The sequence below is a fragment of the Squalius cephalus genome, assembly GCF_949319135.1.
Source record: "Squalius cephalus genome assembly, chromosome: 23".
Taxonomy (NCBI): Eukaryota; Metazoa; Chordata; class Actinopteri; order Cypriniformes; family Leuciscidae; genus Squalius; species Squalius cephalus.
Window position 1 is genome coordinate 17,709,974 of NC_137144.1, and position 15,432 is coordinate 17,725,405.

General features: G+C 37.0%; 2 protein-coding genes across 3 annotated transcripts; both read left to right on the forward strand.

The window, feature by feature from the left end:
- Positions 1–332: 332 nt before the first annotated feature.
- Positions 333–4,770, forward strand: zpd (zona pellucida glycoprotein d). 2 transcript variants are annotated; one of them, XM_079858581.1, is made up of 9 exons: positions 334–543; positions 633–681; positions 752–856; positions 1,566–1,774; positions 1,852–2,009; positions 2,078–2,320; positions 3,252–3,435; positions 3,514–3,619; positions 3,703–4,770. In XM_079858581.1, exons 1-9 carry the CDS (start codon positions 520–522, stop codon positions 3,813–3,815), a joined length of 1,191 nt encoding a protein of 396 aa, XP_079714707.1. In that variant the 5' UTR covers positions 334–519; the 3' UTR covers positions 3,816–4,770. The 2 variants fall into 2 exon arrangements, with proteins under 2 accessions (XP_079714708.1, XP_079714707.1); XM_079858582.1 differs by lacking the exon at positions 752–856 and having other exon boundaries at positions 333–543.
- mmp15a (matrix metallopeptidase 15a) lies at positions 4,711–14,181 on the forward strand. The gene is made up of 10 exons (XM_079858580.1): positions 4,711–4,837; positions 6,101–6,249; positions 7,516–7,638; positions 7,728–8,032; positions 8,219–8,380; positions 10,291–10,550; positions 10,828–10,966; positions 11,638–11,785; positions 12,437–12,552; positions 12,898–14,181. The coding sequence occupies exons 1-10, from the start codon at positions 4,721–4,723 to the stop codon at positions 13,338–13,340; spliced, it is 1,962 nt and encodes a 653-aa protein (XP_079714706.1). The 5' UTR covers positions 4,711–4,720; the 3' UTR covers positions 13,341–14,181.
- The last annotated feature ends 1,251 nt before the right edge of the window (positions 14,182–15,432 follow it).

The window sequence follows — 15,432 nt, forward strand, 5'->3', positions numbered from 1 at the left end:
TGCTGTTGTGTGTATATTTGTACATATTGTATATGACCTATAGGCTATCTATTATTTATAATGTTGTCTTTTTAAGTATATCTGTTTAATAATCGCCAGTTTTTAATTTATTTGTTTGTTTGTTTGTTTGTTTAGCTGGACCGACCTCAAAAGAGTGTGATTGGTGGTTTAACGTCTGCCACTGCACTGTTCACTAGTTAGGTGCGTTCGACTTGAAGCGGTGTATGACACCAAAGTACCGCGAGAGCGATTCAAAAGCATACGGAACCGTCTGCTCTCGAATCGCTCTCGCGGTACTTTGATGTAGCCTAATACACCGATCAGCAGGTGTCACTCATCAAATTCATTTAGTGTTTCGTCTTTGAAGTATTTAATCCATGTTTACTTCAATAAGAACCCTTTGACATGTAGACTAAATTTTAGGCTACTTATATTAACATTGCTGTTTTACAAAACAGTTTTCCAAAAGCTTATCAAAAAAAGAAAGAACTCTAAATAAAGAAGGATTCTGCAACACAAATGGCACGCTATCAGAAATCAAAGGTGTGAACTCCTATGTTTAATTTATTTGGGGTGAAATACAATATCAGTGTTTTAGTGTAAGATTTAACATGTCATTTTCCCTCACACAGGTGTTTCTGCATCTTGCAGCATTACTTTGTGCTGTTGGGAGTGTTTCTGGTAAGGTAACATGTGATGGAAATGGTGTCATCTCAGTGAAGTCTAGTTATTAAAGCCATTTTTCATCCAGGTGAATGTGAGATATCACAATGTTCTGACCCGGCCACCTGCATTTTGTCGCAGAGGCAAACTTGTAAATGTGCAGTTGGCTACTTCGGAGATCTCTGTGACCAGGGTAAAGGACAGTCAGCCTTGCTGAAAGAGACTGCTTAAACCAGTTGATTTGCTTAGCTGTTTTAAACTTATCTCCCAGCCTAGCGTTTAGCTGGTTGGTTTCACGAAAAGCTTAAGAGAAATTTGAAAAATCTTAAAATGTTCATTTAAATAATCCTAAGAGCAGGTATTGAACACATCTTACGTTTTGAAATTATTATTAAAAATATATTAAATATAAAATGAACGGCTCTAGGTTGGAGGTAATCATCTTATAAGTTATTTACAATGATTTTTAATGTCTTAAGAAAAAAGACAAGAACATTAGGTATTTGTGTGAATGAAAAAAAAAAAAAAAAGTTTATCATTTCTTAAATTAGAAAATAAAGAAAAGTTTATAAGATTTTCATTCTTAAGAATGTTTTGTGGCCAGTTGAATAAACTGCTTGGTCTAGTCTTAGAAGTTAGTCATCTAACTTTTCTTATAAGACTGGTCATAACCTTTTTTTAAAGATTAGATTAGAAAAAGTTACATTAAAAAGGGTAGATTGGGCTAAAAAGTATGACAGATTAGCCCTCACTAATTGCTGGTTGGTCAGACTAGTTTAAGACAGTCTTAACTTAGTGGCTGTTTAAGCAACTGGCCCCAATCTCTTTGCCAAGTTCTAGCTAAGACTAAACCAGCGGTTTTCTTTGTCATGTTGTTTTAACTGGACAATTTTCTTTTCAAGTCGCAATAATGAATGTGACGTGTGGAAAAGACTTCATTTCCATCCTGGTGGACGAAGAGTACTTCAAATACTACAATGTGGGAGTTGAAGATGTTCATTTGACTAACGCCAGCTGCCGTGCACATAGAGAGGAGATCTCTGGATCAGCTTATTTCACAGTGCACACACCAATGGACCAGTACACTGCCTGTGGAGGTAAACCTCTGGAGGTAAAGTACTGTTTTTCTCATTTAAAAAAAAGCATTTATATTACATATTCCTAAATGGCATCTACTCTTCTTAACAGAAGAACATAACGCACATTGTTTACTCTTTAACACTGATGTCTGACCCACCTGTCTACGGGAACATTGTGAGAGATCCGGTTGTGCAGATTGAGTACAAGTGCATCTATCCATACATCCGCAGAGTCAGCCTGGCGTTTCCAATCATCTCTTTCTCTAGGTAATGCTCTGATGTTCAACTACATTGATAAAGGAAGTGCATTCAACCGATTTGATTTGTTTTTAAAGTGAAAGAATGTTCAAGGTGGATGAAGTGGATGCCAAGGTGGAGATGAGTTTGTTCAAAGATCACACATACATTGAGGCTTTCACCAGCCCACCTACTATTAAGCTCGGGGATCAAATCTACGTGCAGATTCAAGTGACGGAGCCAGAAGACTTCTTCCATCTGAAAATCAATGAGTGTTGGGCTTCGCAGACTCCTCAAGCTAATGATAAGTCAGGCTTTAGCCACACACTGCTGGCAAACGGGTGAGCTAGTATTGGAAATCGTTTTATCTTTAAATGTTAAATCCAAGACCAAGTGTCTCTAATTAGCATCAATAACACACTCTCATGGCAGTTCGTAACTTTTTTGATTCGTTACTTGGTTTGGCGAATTGGCAAGGTGTGGATCTCATTAGGAAAAGTATTGTCAATATTATAGCGATGCATGAAGCACAGCTCACTCAGAAGTCACTTTCAAACCAAGCAGCTTTCTGTTGGTCAGCATGGCAAATTTGTGTGACCAACTTGAACACAAGCAAGATCACAATTTTTTTTTGCACTCACACAAAACTCCAGATCATGCAAATTTCGATTTAAATGACTGGATATTGAATGCGAAATTTCGCCGAAAAGTGTGATTGGACCTTTGCTCGGAGGTCACTTCCAAATTATATTGGTAAACACAGCGAATTTGCTTAAAGTTCAACGAACTTGAATCCAATGGGAGATATGCAAAGGAAAATGTTTCGGCAAACCTTACGAAAATTCGCCAAACAGTGGTAAATGTGACTGCACTCGAATTCATATGAACTCACACAATCTAATTTGTATGTTTTTTGTATAATCTGCTTGCGTCCCAGTGATGGTTACATGTAATTTGGGTGTAATGGTGGAGCTAGAAGGTCCAACTACACCCTATCCTTAACTCTATCCCTCCACCCAGAAGAAAGATAGATTAGCTGGACTTGGTCAGCATGACATCCAGAGAGGGGGAGCTGGATGTCATTTGGCTCTGCAGGGAGCACCATTTGCTTTCATGCTTACTTTCCTAATATTTATACATTTCCATAATTTTGTACGAAATCACCACCTTGTAAAATAGTTACGTTTTCTCACGAGATTGAGTTGCAATAATTTCCAAATAAATATTTCACCCTTCAGAAAATGCCTTGACGTTTTCCTATTTGTCTTTAAGGTGCGCAAATGACAAAACGACTTCATTTGGTAATGGTACGCCGCACCCTGCAGGAAGAAACGGTGAGGGGTCGACTGTCCGTTACTCGTTTGATATGTTTCGATTTATAAACGAGCCTCACAGTTTCTACCTGCACTGCACTGTGCATCTCTGCACACCTGAGGATGGACAGTCTTGTATTCCTGTAAGCATTTTTTTTTTAACCTGTTAGGATTCGTACAATCACGTTTTCAATTTTTAACCTGACCTGATTTATTTTTAGGAATGTAAAACTATATCCAAAAGAGAGGTTGTTGTGGAGGAGCAGGCTCAAGGCCTACTATCTTATGGACCAATCAGACGAGAGCTACCAGTTACACCCAAGATAAGTATGTTTATATATGGTGTTTAATAGATAAATACCATAGCAATGCTTTATATCATGTTTGAACTGTATGGATTCTCATTTTAGATCTCCTCACATTGGTGCTTCCATTGGGAGTGATTTGGACTCTGGGCATCTTCTTTCTCGTCCTTATCAGCATCGCTAAAGCTGGAATAAGACGACACATGACAAACACCTAAATAAAACTAATTTTCACCCAACACATGGTGGTTTGTGTTGGTACAAAAGCTACCCCAACACAAGCTAACTATTGGAATGTTAGTCCTGCGTGAACTCTTCATGATGGGCCCGTACACATTTGAAATGCTCTGTCAAGAAAATTCAGTTTTTGACTTAAAATAAGCTTGAATATGATTTCCAGAGAGAGGCATATTGATCAATCATGGCTACTAATAGTTTTTTTTTTTTTTTTTTTTTTTGCGTATAAATCGAACTTTATTTTTGCAGTACTGAATATGGCCAACAGGTGGCAGTGAGAACTAAAATTGAAACAAATTTGCTTAATTTTTTCGTTCTGTAAATAAACCGATTTCTGTACTGTTCCCTTCATCTAGATTGTCTTTTAAAATATGTGGTTTGTGTATTATAAAAGCAAAAACATCACAGGGGTAAACCGAGAAAGTGGGCAGGGAATCGGGTGCGGCTGCGTGCTGCAGATCAGCATGAGATCCTGGTGAGATTTCATGCTCATATTTGGTGTCCTGCAAAAAACAATTGAGGATCACTCCGAGGACGCGCCGCCTGGTCCTCGACATTTCTGGATGGGTTTCCAGGCGGCACTTACATCAACATAGACAATGCAAATATCAAGAAGTACTCTTTTATTCAATATTTAATGGGTATAGCTGCTGCTCATGCTAATGTAGTTTACAAGCGTGCGCGCGCCACTGGAGACCTTTACTAACTGTTTGCACGAGGGAAAACTTGACCGGAGAAGAGAAACGTGCTCTAAATTGGTGGTTTTGTAGTCAAAGAAGAACAATGACCTTGTTTTGGTGGTAAAAGACTGTACAATCTCTCGGGTTTCCATTTAAGCGGGGAGAAGATTGTGTTAATTTCTCATTGCTGTCCCGGGAGTGGAGAGATGTCAGCCCGCAGGAGTAGATCGCATCGCTCGCTGAGATCCATTAGTATGATTTTCATCCTGCTGTTTGTCAACATTGCTGAAACAGCTGCAGAAGAAGAAGCTTTCAACGCAGAGGTTTGTAGACTACCTCGTTTTGAGTGTTGTATAAAAAATACACGAAAAAAAAAACTGGCTTTATTATTTGTTCATGCTAAGATGTGAAATTCTGTTTGGCTGTATTTTTCGGTGCTCAGGATTGGAAAATGATAGTGCTGTCAAATCGATTAATCGCATCTAAAAAGTTTTGCTATATATATATATATATATATATATATATTATATATATGTGTGTGTGTGTATGTGTATATACACACATTTATACATTCATATGTACACAGACGCGCACACTATATAAATATGTACACACATTATGTAAACAAAAACTCATGTTAGATGCGATTAATCGATTTGACCGCATTAGAAAATGAGTTTTAGGTTCAGTTTAGGGGGAAAAGCATCACATTTAAGAAAACTTTACAATTAGAGATGGGTGTTTTTTTTATGACATTCCTACTTTTCACTTCTCAATCTTTAATATCAGGCTTAAATAGCCTTTCACTGTAAAGTGAGAAATGCAGACAATTTACAATTAGACATCCCAAAACAAAGATGGAAATATATGTATGGTCATATAAATGAGAACAACTCTGAATAAAAATTATATTGTATAAATAACAATAGTAATTATTATTATTATTATTAAAAATATTATAGCTTTTTCTATCATAGTTTATTGATCATTCTATAATTGCATCAGAAAGCATCAATAAATGGTTCCAAGTATTGGTTATTGGACATAACCAATACATAAAAATAAGCAGTATCTGACATAAAAAAAAGCAATCTCAATATATCTCTCTTTAAGCTTAGAATTTTAATTTATACGCTTTTTTTATTAGTTTTTAAAATAAAAGCACATTTTAAAGTGTTTTTTCGCTCCTCATAGGATCATATAGGATTTTATTGGTTTACATGTAAATCTAGGGCTGTATTACAGAAACAACTCAGAATCTTATCCTGTCTGTTTACTAACCATACAATATAACCCCTGGTGAACATCTGTGTGTAAGGATGTGCCTAAGTATGTTTACAGCTGTCCTCACTCATAGCCTGACCATGTGGCAGAAGTCTTAACTGTGAACATATTCAGATTATTAATATCCAGCGCTTAACCAAACATTCAAAACATGTCTCTGGTGGAATTTTTAAAATATGGTTTGAGTTTGGATTCTAATGGATAGTTGCTGTGTAATCCCATCCTCACCACACTACTTGGTAGTAATTGTTTCAATACATTGTTCACTCTCCAACTTTATCTGTGTCTGTTGTTTCCTAAAGTCATGGCTGAGGACATATGGCTACCTGTCCCAGGCTAGCAGACAGATGTCCACCATGCAGTCAGCCCAGATCCTTTCTAGCGCCATCAAGGATATGCAGCGCTTCTATGGCCTGGAGGTTACCGGACACATGGACTTGGCCACTCTGAAGTATGATTTCCTCTTATTCAACTGCTCATGGAACAACAACAAGAGCTCAGTCTGTTTTAATTGTGTGGAGTTAACTGAGAAAATTGAAAGTCTCATGAGTTACTGTCCTACAGTGTAACTAGGTCATGTAGATTATCCATAATACTTAATAATTATCATTAAAATGAATATTTTTAATAACAACAGTAATAATAATTTTATTTTAAAAATGCATTTATATTTATTGTTGTTGTTTTTAGAAAATAATATTTTATACCAGTGTTGTTATTGTTAACTCTAACTAAAAACTAAGAAAAAATGTGTTCATGGAAATCTGAAATTAAATCCAATAAAATATTAGTGTTAGATGGAAAAAAGAAAACAACCAAAAAACTTAAATAAGTTTAAGTTCAAATACTAAAATTTCTAAAACTAAAACTGGACACGATATAAATTAAATCTAAATAGAAATATCAAAAAACTAATTAAAATGACAAAAGCACATACATAATTACTAAAACTTAAACTAAAATTAAATTGAAAACTCAAAATATGTTTGGTAAAAAAAAGCACATGGTACATGATAGTATATAATTAATACTAAAATAACACTGCTTATACTTATTTTAAAATAATATAGATAATAATTAGAAATAATTTTTTATTTTTTGAATTATATGTAACTTATGTTAAAATATGTGTGTGTGTGTATGTATATGTATGTATGGATGTGTGTGTATGTATATATGTGTATGTATATATGTGTATATATATATATATACACACACACACACACACATACACACACACATATATATATATATATATATATATATATATATATTAGGGCTGTCAAACGATTAATCGCGATTAACCGCATCCAAAATAAAAGTTTGTGTTTACATAATATATGTGTGTGTATGGAGTATAATTATTTTCTATATATTAATACACACACATGCATATATATTTAAGAAAAATGTGTTATTTATATGTAAAATATTTATATATAATATAAATATATATATACACAGTATATACATGCAAATATTTCTTAAATATATACATGCATGTGTGTGTATTTATATATAGAAAATAATTATACACCGTACACACACATATTATGTAAAAACAAACTTTTATTTTGGATGCGATTAATCGCGATTAATCGTTTGACAGCCCTAATATATATATATATATACACACACACACACACACACACACACACACACACACACATACATATATATATATTATTTATTTTTATTTCTTTTTTCTTTTTTTCAGAGCCATGAAAAGACCTCGCTGTGGAGTGCCTGATCGTTTTGAGGAGTCAACGGAGCGAGGTGCTCGGCGTAAGCGGTACGCGCTTACTGGCCACAAGTGGGATCAGGACAAGCTGACTTACAGGTGAATGAAACATCAACACAACAACAAATTCAACTTGCATTTATCAAGTCAATAATGACCAGAAAAAACGTCTTTATTTCCTGCTCAAGTATTCAGAACCACTCACCCAAAGTTGGCCAGGAGCAGACCTATGAGGCTATTCGCAAAGCCTTTCAGGTATGGGAGAAAGTAACGCCTCTGCGGTTCGAGGAGGTCCCATATCATGAGATAAAGAATGGCAGTGAGGGGCCTGACATAATACTACTGTTTGCCTCTGGGTATCATGGCGATATGTCTCTCTTCGATGGGGAAGGAGGGTCTCTGGCACATGCTTTTTTCCCTGGTCCCGGAATGGGAGGAGACACACATTTTGACATAGACGAGCCATGGACCTTGAACCAACGGGAGGGTTCAGGTTTGAACAATTTCCTACTTCAAAGAACATTTACTTTATATTAGCTAAGCATTTATTTTCTCACAGAACCTCTAGATGTTAGAAGCATTTAAATGTCTTAAAATGTTCACCAAAAGATTTAACCCTTTGTTTTTTCTTAGTATATGGTGTAGTAATTTGGTTCACTGTTTTTGTTTGTGGTTGTAGGTGTCGACTTGTTTCTGGTCGCTGTTCATGAGTTGGGTCACGCACTGGGGTTGGAGCACTCCAACGACCTTTCCGCCATCATGTCGCCTTTCTACCAGTGGATGGACACACAAAGCTTCTCATTAGCTGAAGATGATATAAATGGCATTCACCAGATCTATGGTAAGCTAGTCTAATATACTTCTTGTTTCAATTCATTTATCTTACTATCCATTATAGTTAGTTCAGGTTTTTTTTTTCCAGTTAGAACCATGATATGAATTCACATTCATTTGTGTGTGTGATACTGGTTTTAAAGAACAGCTCGGGAAACGAGAGGTTAATATTGAGTTACTTACATTGAGAACCAATATTGACAGTTACTTTGTTCTGCCAACAAATAAGTTCCAAACAAAGCAACAACACAAACGTTGTGTGTCTGCGAGTAACACACAGTAGTGGTGCGTTGTTCATAAATAAGTGAATGATTCAATCTTTTACTCAAAAAGACAGTTTCCTACTTGAGTGAATCAATGTTTTTTTTTTCTTAATAATTGGTTTACTGAGATATGAAGGGATTTGTTCCTGAATGTATCAGTGTTTTTAATGACAACCCTCTACAGACACTCTGAAGCTTGAGTCGCCATTGTTTTCTTGAGTCACCCAAAAGTTATTAAGTCAAAAGTTATAAGAGTGATTTTTTTTGTTGTTGCAGTGAGTCTAATGTTGTTTGACTAACATTAAAAACATTAAATCACTTTAAGACAATGCACGGAATATACTGATACTGTTACACATGCGTGGTCTTTCTCCACTGTTTTCATTCACTTAAGACATAACCAACTATGTTTACTAGGATGCTAGCTAAGACAGGCATGTTGACATCATTTTGTTTGAAATTGTCCTTTCAAGTCCTTTCTCATTACTTTTGCATGTGTTTTTTTTAAGCCTTGCCAATGATAAACTTTCATGACAATGCGGCACTGGTCCGATCGGAACATTAGGCAATGAAATGATATCTGCGCTAAATTAATTTTTTTGCCTCTAAATGAATCACAGGCGAGTCAAATCGTACAATTTAGTAGCCGTTGGCTAATTAAAGATTTTTTGTTGTTGTTGCCTAGCATGAAATGTGGTCGCATATGTGAGTGATTTACTTGAATTGTAGAATGTTGAATGAATTAGTTAACTGAATGATTCAATGTTTTACTCATGATGAAAGTCACTTGTTTTGTTCAGTAATTCTGAATGAATCATTTGAGTGAAGATTTAGTGTCGTTTGTCTGGTGTAACAGTGAAACCTGCAAAAAGAGCCACTGAAAAATCCCCACCACTAACACAGACAAGCGACCCAGAGTGATACATGTGGAACGCCACATTAATGAAAGTAAAGAAAGATAAAGAAAGTAAAAGATTTAAAGGAGAAGTTCACTTTTAAAATGAAAATTCTGTCATCATATACTCACCCTCATGTTGTTTCAAAGCTGTATGAATTTCTTTCTTCTGCTGAACAGAAAGGAAGATATTTAGAAGAATGTCTGTAACCAGACAGTTTTTGGGTCCCATTGACTTCCATAGTAGGAAAAAAATATACTATGGAAGTCAGTGGGACCCAAAAACTGTCTGGTTACTGATATTCTTCTAAATATCTTCCTTTCTGTTCAGCAGAAGAAAGAAACTCATACAGCTTTGAAACAACATCAGGGTGAGTATATGATGACAGAATTTTCATTTTAAAAGTGAACTTCTCCTTTAATTGCTGTCAGTGTGAATACCCCTTTTATGCAAAAGTCCAAATGACACTTTTGCAGTCAAATTTTTTTGCAGCTCTCACAACGTGGATCATAATTTAGTTTTTCTATTTTATGAGCTTGAGTGCAGTGGCATTGGGTTCTGCACCAACGAATTTCTCAGTGTATGTGTCTTTGTTTGAGTCTGTTTTCTCCATTTGAAAGCCTTCCACTGCAGGCTGAATGAGCCTCATGGGCCTTCTGGTGCTGGATGGAAAAGTGTGACGCGTTCTGAGTCTATTCAGTGTGGAAAAGAGTATGATTAGCTAAGTGTGAAAATGCATTATGGTTTGGTATTTACAGGCCCTCCAGAGATTGTCATCACTCAAGCAACTCCCACCACAACCCTGTTTACAACCACTGCCGAGCCAGAGCCAACCACTACAGTGGCCCAACCAAAAACCACCAGACCCTCGCTGCAGCCCACCAAGCCCTGGGTGCCTCCGGTCAACCCCACCCATAGACCCCGGCCCACGGCACGCTCGGATCAGGATGCACCTGACATCTGCGAGGGGAACTTTGACACGGTCACCATGCTGAGAGGGGAGATGTTTGTGTTCAAGGTTAGAAAGAGTGATCTTCAGGAAATGCAGTTATAGTGGTTCTTGATAAAAAAACATATTAGCAACTACATAGTAAAGTGCTAAAAACCACTTTGAACACCTTAGCAACTGCATAAGAACATTTGTAAAACACTAGCGATGTCTTTTGTTTGGTTTTGATAGCAATTTGGATCAGGTGTCTGCAAGAAGATGGTTGAACTTTTCCAACAAAGCATACAAATCCACACATCTTTCTGTTTGGTGTTATGAATAAATGAATGTTGTTTTGCTTTTTCAGGGTCGCTGGTTCTGGAGGGTTAGAAGGAACCGGGTTTTGGATAATTACCCAATGCCAATCTCCTTCTTCTGGATGGGGCTTCCAGAGAACATAGACGCTGCCTATGAACGGCATGATGGGAAATTTGTATTCTTTAAAGGTCTGAGTCATGAATTCAATATTTAAGAACTTAATTTTTTGTGAGGTTTATTCTTAAAAAAAAAAAAAAAAGTCCTACTATCTTATGCAGTTTTGCTTCTCAAGTATTTATTTTTTTTAAGGAGATTTACAGATTTACAGTTGAAGTGAAGCTGCAGATTATGATCCAAAAAGCAGAGAATGTGCATCTTGTTTGAATGAGAATTATAGACTGACATCTTCAAAAATTTCCTAGATATCAATCCTCTTCTCCTTTAAACATCTGTTCTTGCTGTAACAGCATCTTGAAGTCAAATTATGTCACTTGTAAAACACTCAGAGAGAAGAGAAGGAAAGTCTGGCAGCATCACAAGACTTCGTCTGCATTGCGTCAGCTTCAGCTCCAGATGCTGATTGCTCTGTTGTCATTCTGAGAGAAGAAACCTTGAGAAGTTGCAGTGGGGAATGTGTAGTGGAAAGAGCCACAGTTATTGTCTTGTTTTTATGCAGATTGTGAGACTTCATGTTTCATTTGTGCATTTGCTTGAAAGGAAATTTGCTTTCATGCAACACAAAACATCTTTTGTGCAATCTCACCAGTTGAATAGAGCGCACTGTGATATCATCTCTCAGCCATGCAACCCCTCCCTTTCCCTCTAATATGGCTCTTTGTGTTTTGTATCAATCCTGCAGGAAGTAAATACTGGCTTTTCAGAGAAGCAGACGTGGAACCTGGATACCCTCAGGACTTGTTTCGTTATGGTCAAGGCATGCCTGACAGAGTGGACACGGCAGTGTGGTGGGAACCATCTGGCTATACTTACTTCTTCAGAGGAGACAGGTAAACATCCCAGATGTGTCAAGTGGTTGGGAGTTAGATATCAACAGAGCCGTCAATAGAACGACATAATATTTAATTTAATCTTGCTTCAGAATGCAGTTTGATCTGGGATTATCATTACTGCAATGCGAAAAAAAGGTTTAATAATGTATTATTTTAATATGAATTAGCATAGCTTAAAGACAAATTTAATACTGTATATAAAATAAAAAACTAATAAAACTGACTTGTTGGGTCATTAAAAACAAATCCCCAAACCTATCCCCTCTGTTCATTACTTTTGGCCACTGCTGTATAATATATAATTATATATGTATAAAATGTATTTAATACATTTGAGCTTTTTCCTTTACGATGATAAAAATTAAGATTGTCAAAACAATAATACCACAATGCAAAACTTATTAATGCTCCTAAAAGCAAGCTTGATTTTCTGTTTCTAGTTTCTTTCTTTTGATTATGGAATGAGATATGATCTGGACAGACAAAGTACCATAAAAGTTGTCTTTATGACTTGAGTGCTGTATTTAAAATTTTGTTCATTAATGATTTTTTTGTTGTTGGGTGAACTAACGCTTTATGCATTAGCATATATTAGAGAATTCAAAATGAGAAGTTGTAAATGTTTTCCATTATTGCTTTCTCTTGAAGATATTGGCGGTTTAGTGAAGAATCCCGCGTCATGGATAAAGATTACCCTAAACCAGTGAGTGTGTGGGGTTCCATTCCCGGCTCCCCGAAAGGGGCCTTCCTCAGCGATGATGGAGGTGAGTCAGGCTGGGGGGACGGCTGCCCGAGAAAATGTCACAGCTGAATGCAAGAAAAAAGAGAAACAAGTCCATTAATCCAAAGCTGAGAGGGAAAATGTGACCTCATTGCTGAAAAACTGGGGCGCAACAAGACCTTTGACTTGGAAATTTTCTCCTCTCACTTCTAATTTCACGCCATTGTTCATGATTGTCTTTGGCACATCTTTTTATAGCTTTGGAATTCGGAGCCTGCCTACGATTGGCTAGAATCTCGTTTGATCAAACATTTGGTGATCATGACATGTCATTAGTCACTAGTGTATTTATTTACACTAATTCCCATTTTAACTCTTTTCCATACAGCGTACACTTACTTCTACAAAGACACCAAGTACTGGAGGTTCGATAACAAACGAATGAAGGTTGACGCTGGATACCCGAGATCAATTTTAAATGATTTCATGGGCTGCCGGGTGCACTTTGATGTGGAAACGAATGTAAATCCAGACCGGCGATCGCCAGAGACAACCAACAACAGTCAAGACCCTGACGACAACAGAAATGGTGATGAAGAAGATACAGAGGACAGAAATGATAACAAAGAGGACGAGAAAAAGGAAGTAGATGTTATTCTAAGAGTGAATGAGACTGATGAACACATCATGACCCTCATCTTGGTGACTGTGCCTCTGGTTCTGGTGCTGTGCATTCTGGGAGTGATATACATCATAATCACCACACTCCAGAGGAAACAGACGCCCAAAGTGTTAGTTCACTGCAAAAGGTCCCTGCAGCAGTGGGTCTGACAAAGTTCGCACACTTTCGCTACCCAATAGCCAAGTATTTCTGCACACACACACCTTGTCATTCGATTGTTTATGGTGCTCATCCAATCAAAAACCCTCTTCCCAACATAGAATTTGCACTTTTGATAGTATTTTGATTGTTTTGTGGTCATTTTACGGTTGTGTGTGATGTTGCAAGTGAGTCGTCCGTCTGCGAGGTTTCCGTTTTCCTGTTGAGCCCGAACTGTTCGGTTGTACACTGTGGGAAACATTGGATGTATGAAAACAAGCTTAGATCAGCACATTTCTTTCACATCCTCTGCTAACCAGCCTCAATAATGGAGGAAACCGCAAACTCTGTGTCGAGGTCTTGCTGAAAGTGCAGGGTTAAAAGAAAAGCCAGGCTTAATAAATTGTCTCACGCACATTTAGCGGGGTTTATAGTCTCTTCCCTGTGGAGCCTGGCTTGCATTACACAGATGTTGCTGATTTTTGACTTTATGGAGAGTAAAGGGGGGATGGGGGCTTGTAGCCTGCCAGCATTTCCTCTGCCTGAGTTCCACTGAGCGTGCCAAAGACAAGGAGGAGGGGGTATTGAGGAGATTCGAGGCGTGGCTGTACTGTCATCATGACCTACATTAGCGCGCCCCTACTTCTTTTCCCCCCCTCAAAGTTTGTCTTCCTGTGGGACTTTCCTTTGTTTTCCCTCCACACTTCCAGTCTCCCCAGTTGTGAGGTTTTTTGTTTTTGAGAGGCAGTTCTGGCCTCGGATTGTGTCCATCAGTGCCTTTCAAGGCTGAATCTGTGCCTTAATAGTGCAGACCATCACCACTGTGTTGGAAATATCATTTTTTTACTGACCGCCACAGGCTTTTCGTAGTAGCCGCACAGTTTGAGCGAAAAGCGCGAATGCTTTTCTTTGTCCACATGGCCTTCTGTGTTTTAAACCTGTGTCATTTTTGTAGTTTGTGTCAATATGAATGTCTTTGTGCTTTTTGTAGTGCCAAATGAAAAACTCCCTTGACTATTAATTTGATGTTTTATTTGATTTGTTTTTGTTTTATATTAACAGTTGAGTAAATCATGCAGGGCATGTATTGCTTTTGTTCACAGATATTATCTGGTATATAGCTTGCTTACAATAAAATGGAGTATATGGCTGTAAGTATGCCTTTTTTAACTTCCTCTACTGATTTTGTACTTCCTTTTTTTTGGTTTGAGTACAAACATTACCAGTGTATTTTGAGACAACACAATAGCACTGACATATTATAAGATATATCAATACAAGTTGCTTTCAGTTAAAACAGCTCAAACATGCATGTCTTAAGCCTTGTCTGTGAACCTGGGCAAAAGTCTTTTAAATTACATTTACATAGAATATTCTGTAATATACTATATAACCAAAACAATATATTGTGTAATCAAACATTTCTTGTTATTTTTAGCTTAAATTTAGCTAGCTAACTATTCAGGATGGCACTTTAACATTCTAATAGCTAATTAGCCTGCTAGCTTAACAGTTACCCTTCCCAAAAGTTCAATTATACATTTTTGTTTGATCGGACATTAAAACGGCTACCAAAGCAACCCCTTAATTGAACAATCTTAGCATGCTGTTAACCAATTAGTCCGCTAGCTTCGCAAATGTAAAATTTTTATAAATTATACTATTTTGTTTGATTAGGCGTTAAAAAACGCTATCCTAGCAACTTTTCCGTGAACTAGCTTAGCATACCGCAAGCCAAATAGTCTGCTAGCTTAGCCTATATCCTTTGCAAATGTTCAATTATTCATTTGTATATGTATTACTTTTACTTTTTTGTTTGATCAGGCGTCATAAACAGCTACCAATTAGTACGCAAGTGTACCGCTTGCCAATTAGTACGCTAGCTTTTTTGTACGTATCATACATTTTTGTTTGATCAGGCATTACAAAGGGCTAACCGTAAGGGTTTTAGGTGGACTTACTGGTTAGATCTAATTGTTAATGATGACACCATCAATCCTAAAAAGATGCTTGTTAGAGTCAGATGGTGTATTTACGACATCTACCAGCAGAGGCTAACGGGATCAGCGGTTGAGGCTGCAGCCATTTTGGTTATTTTTTTCT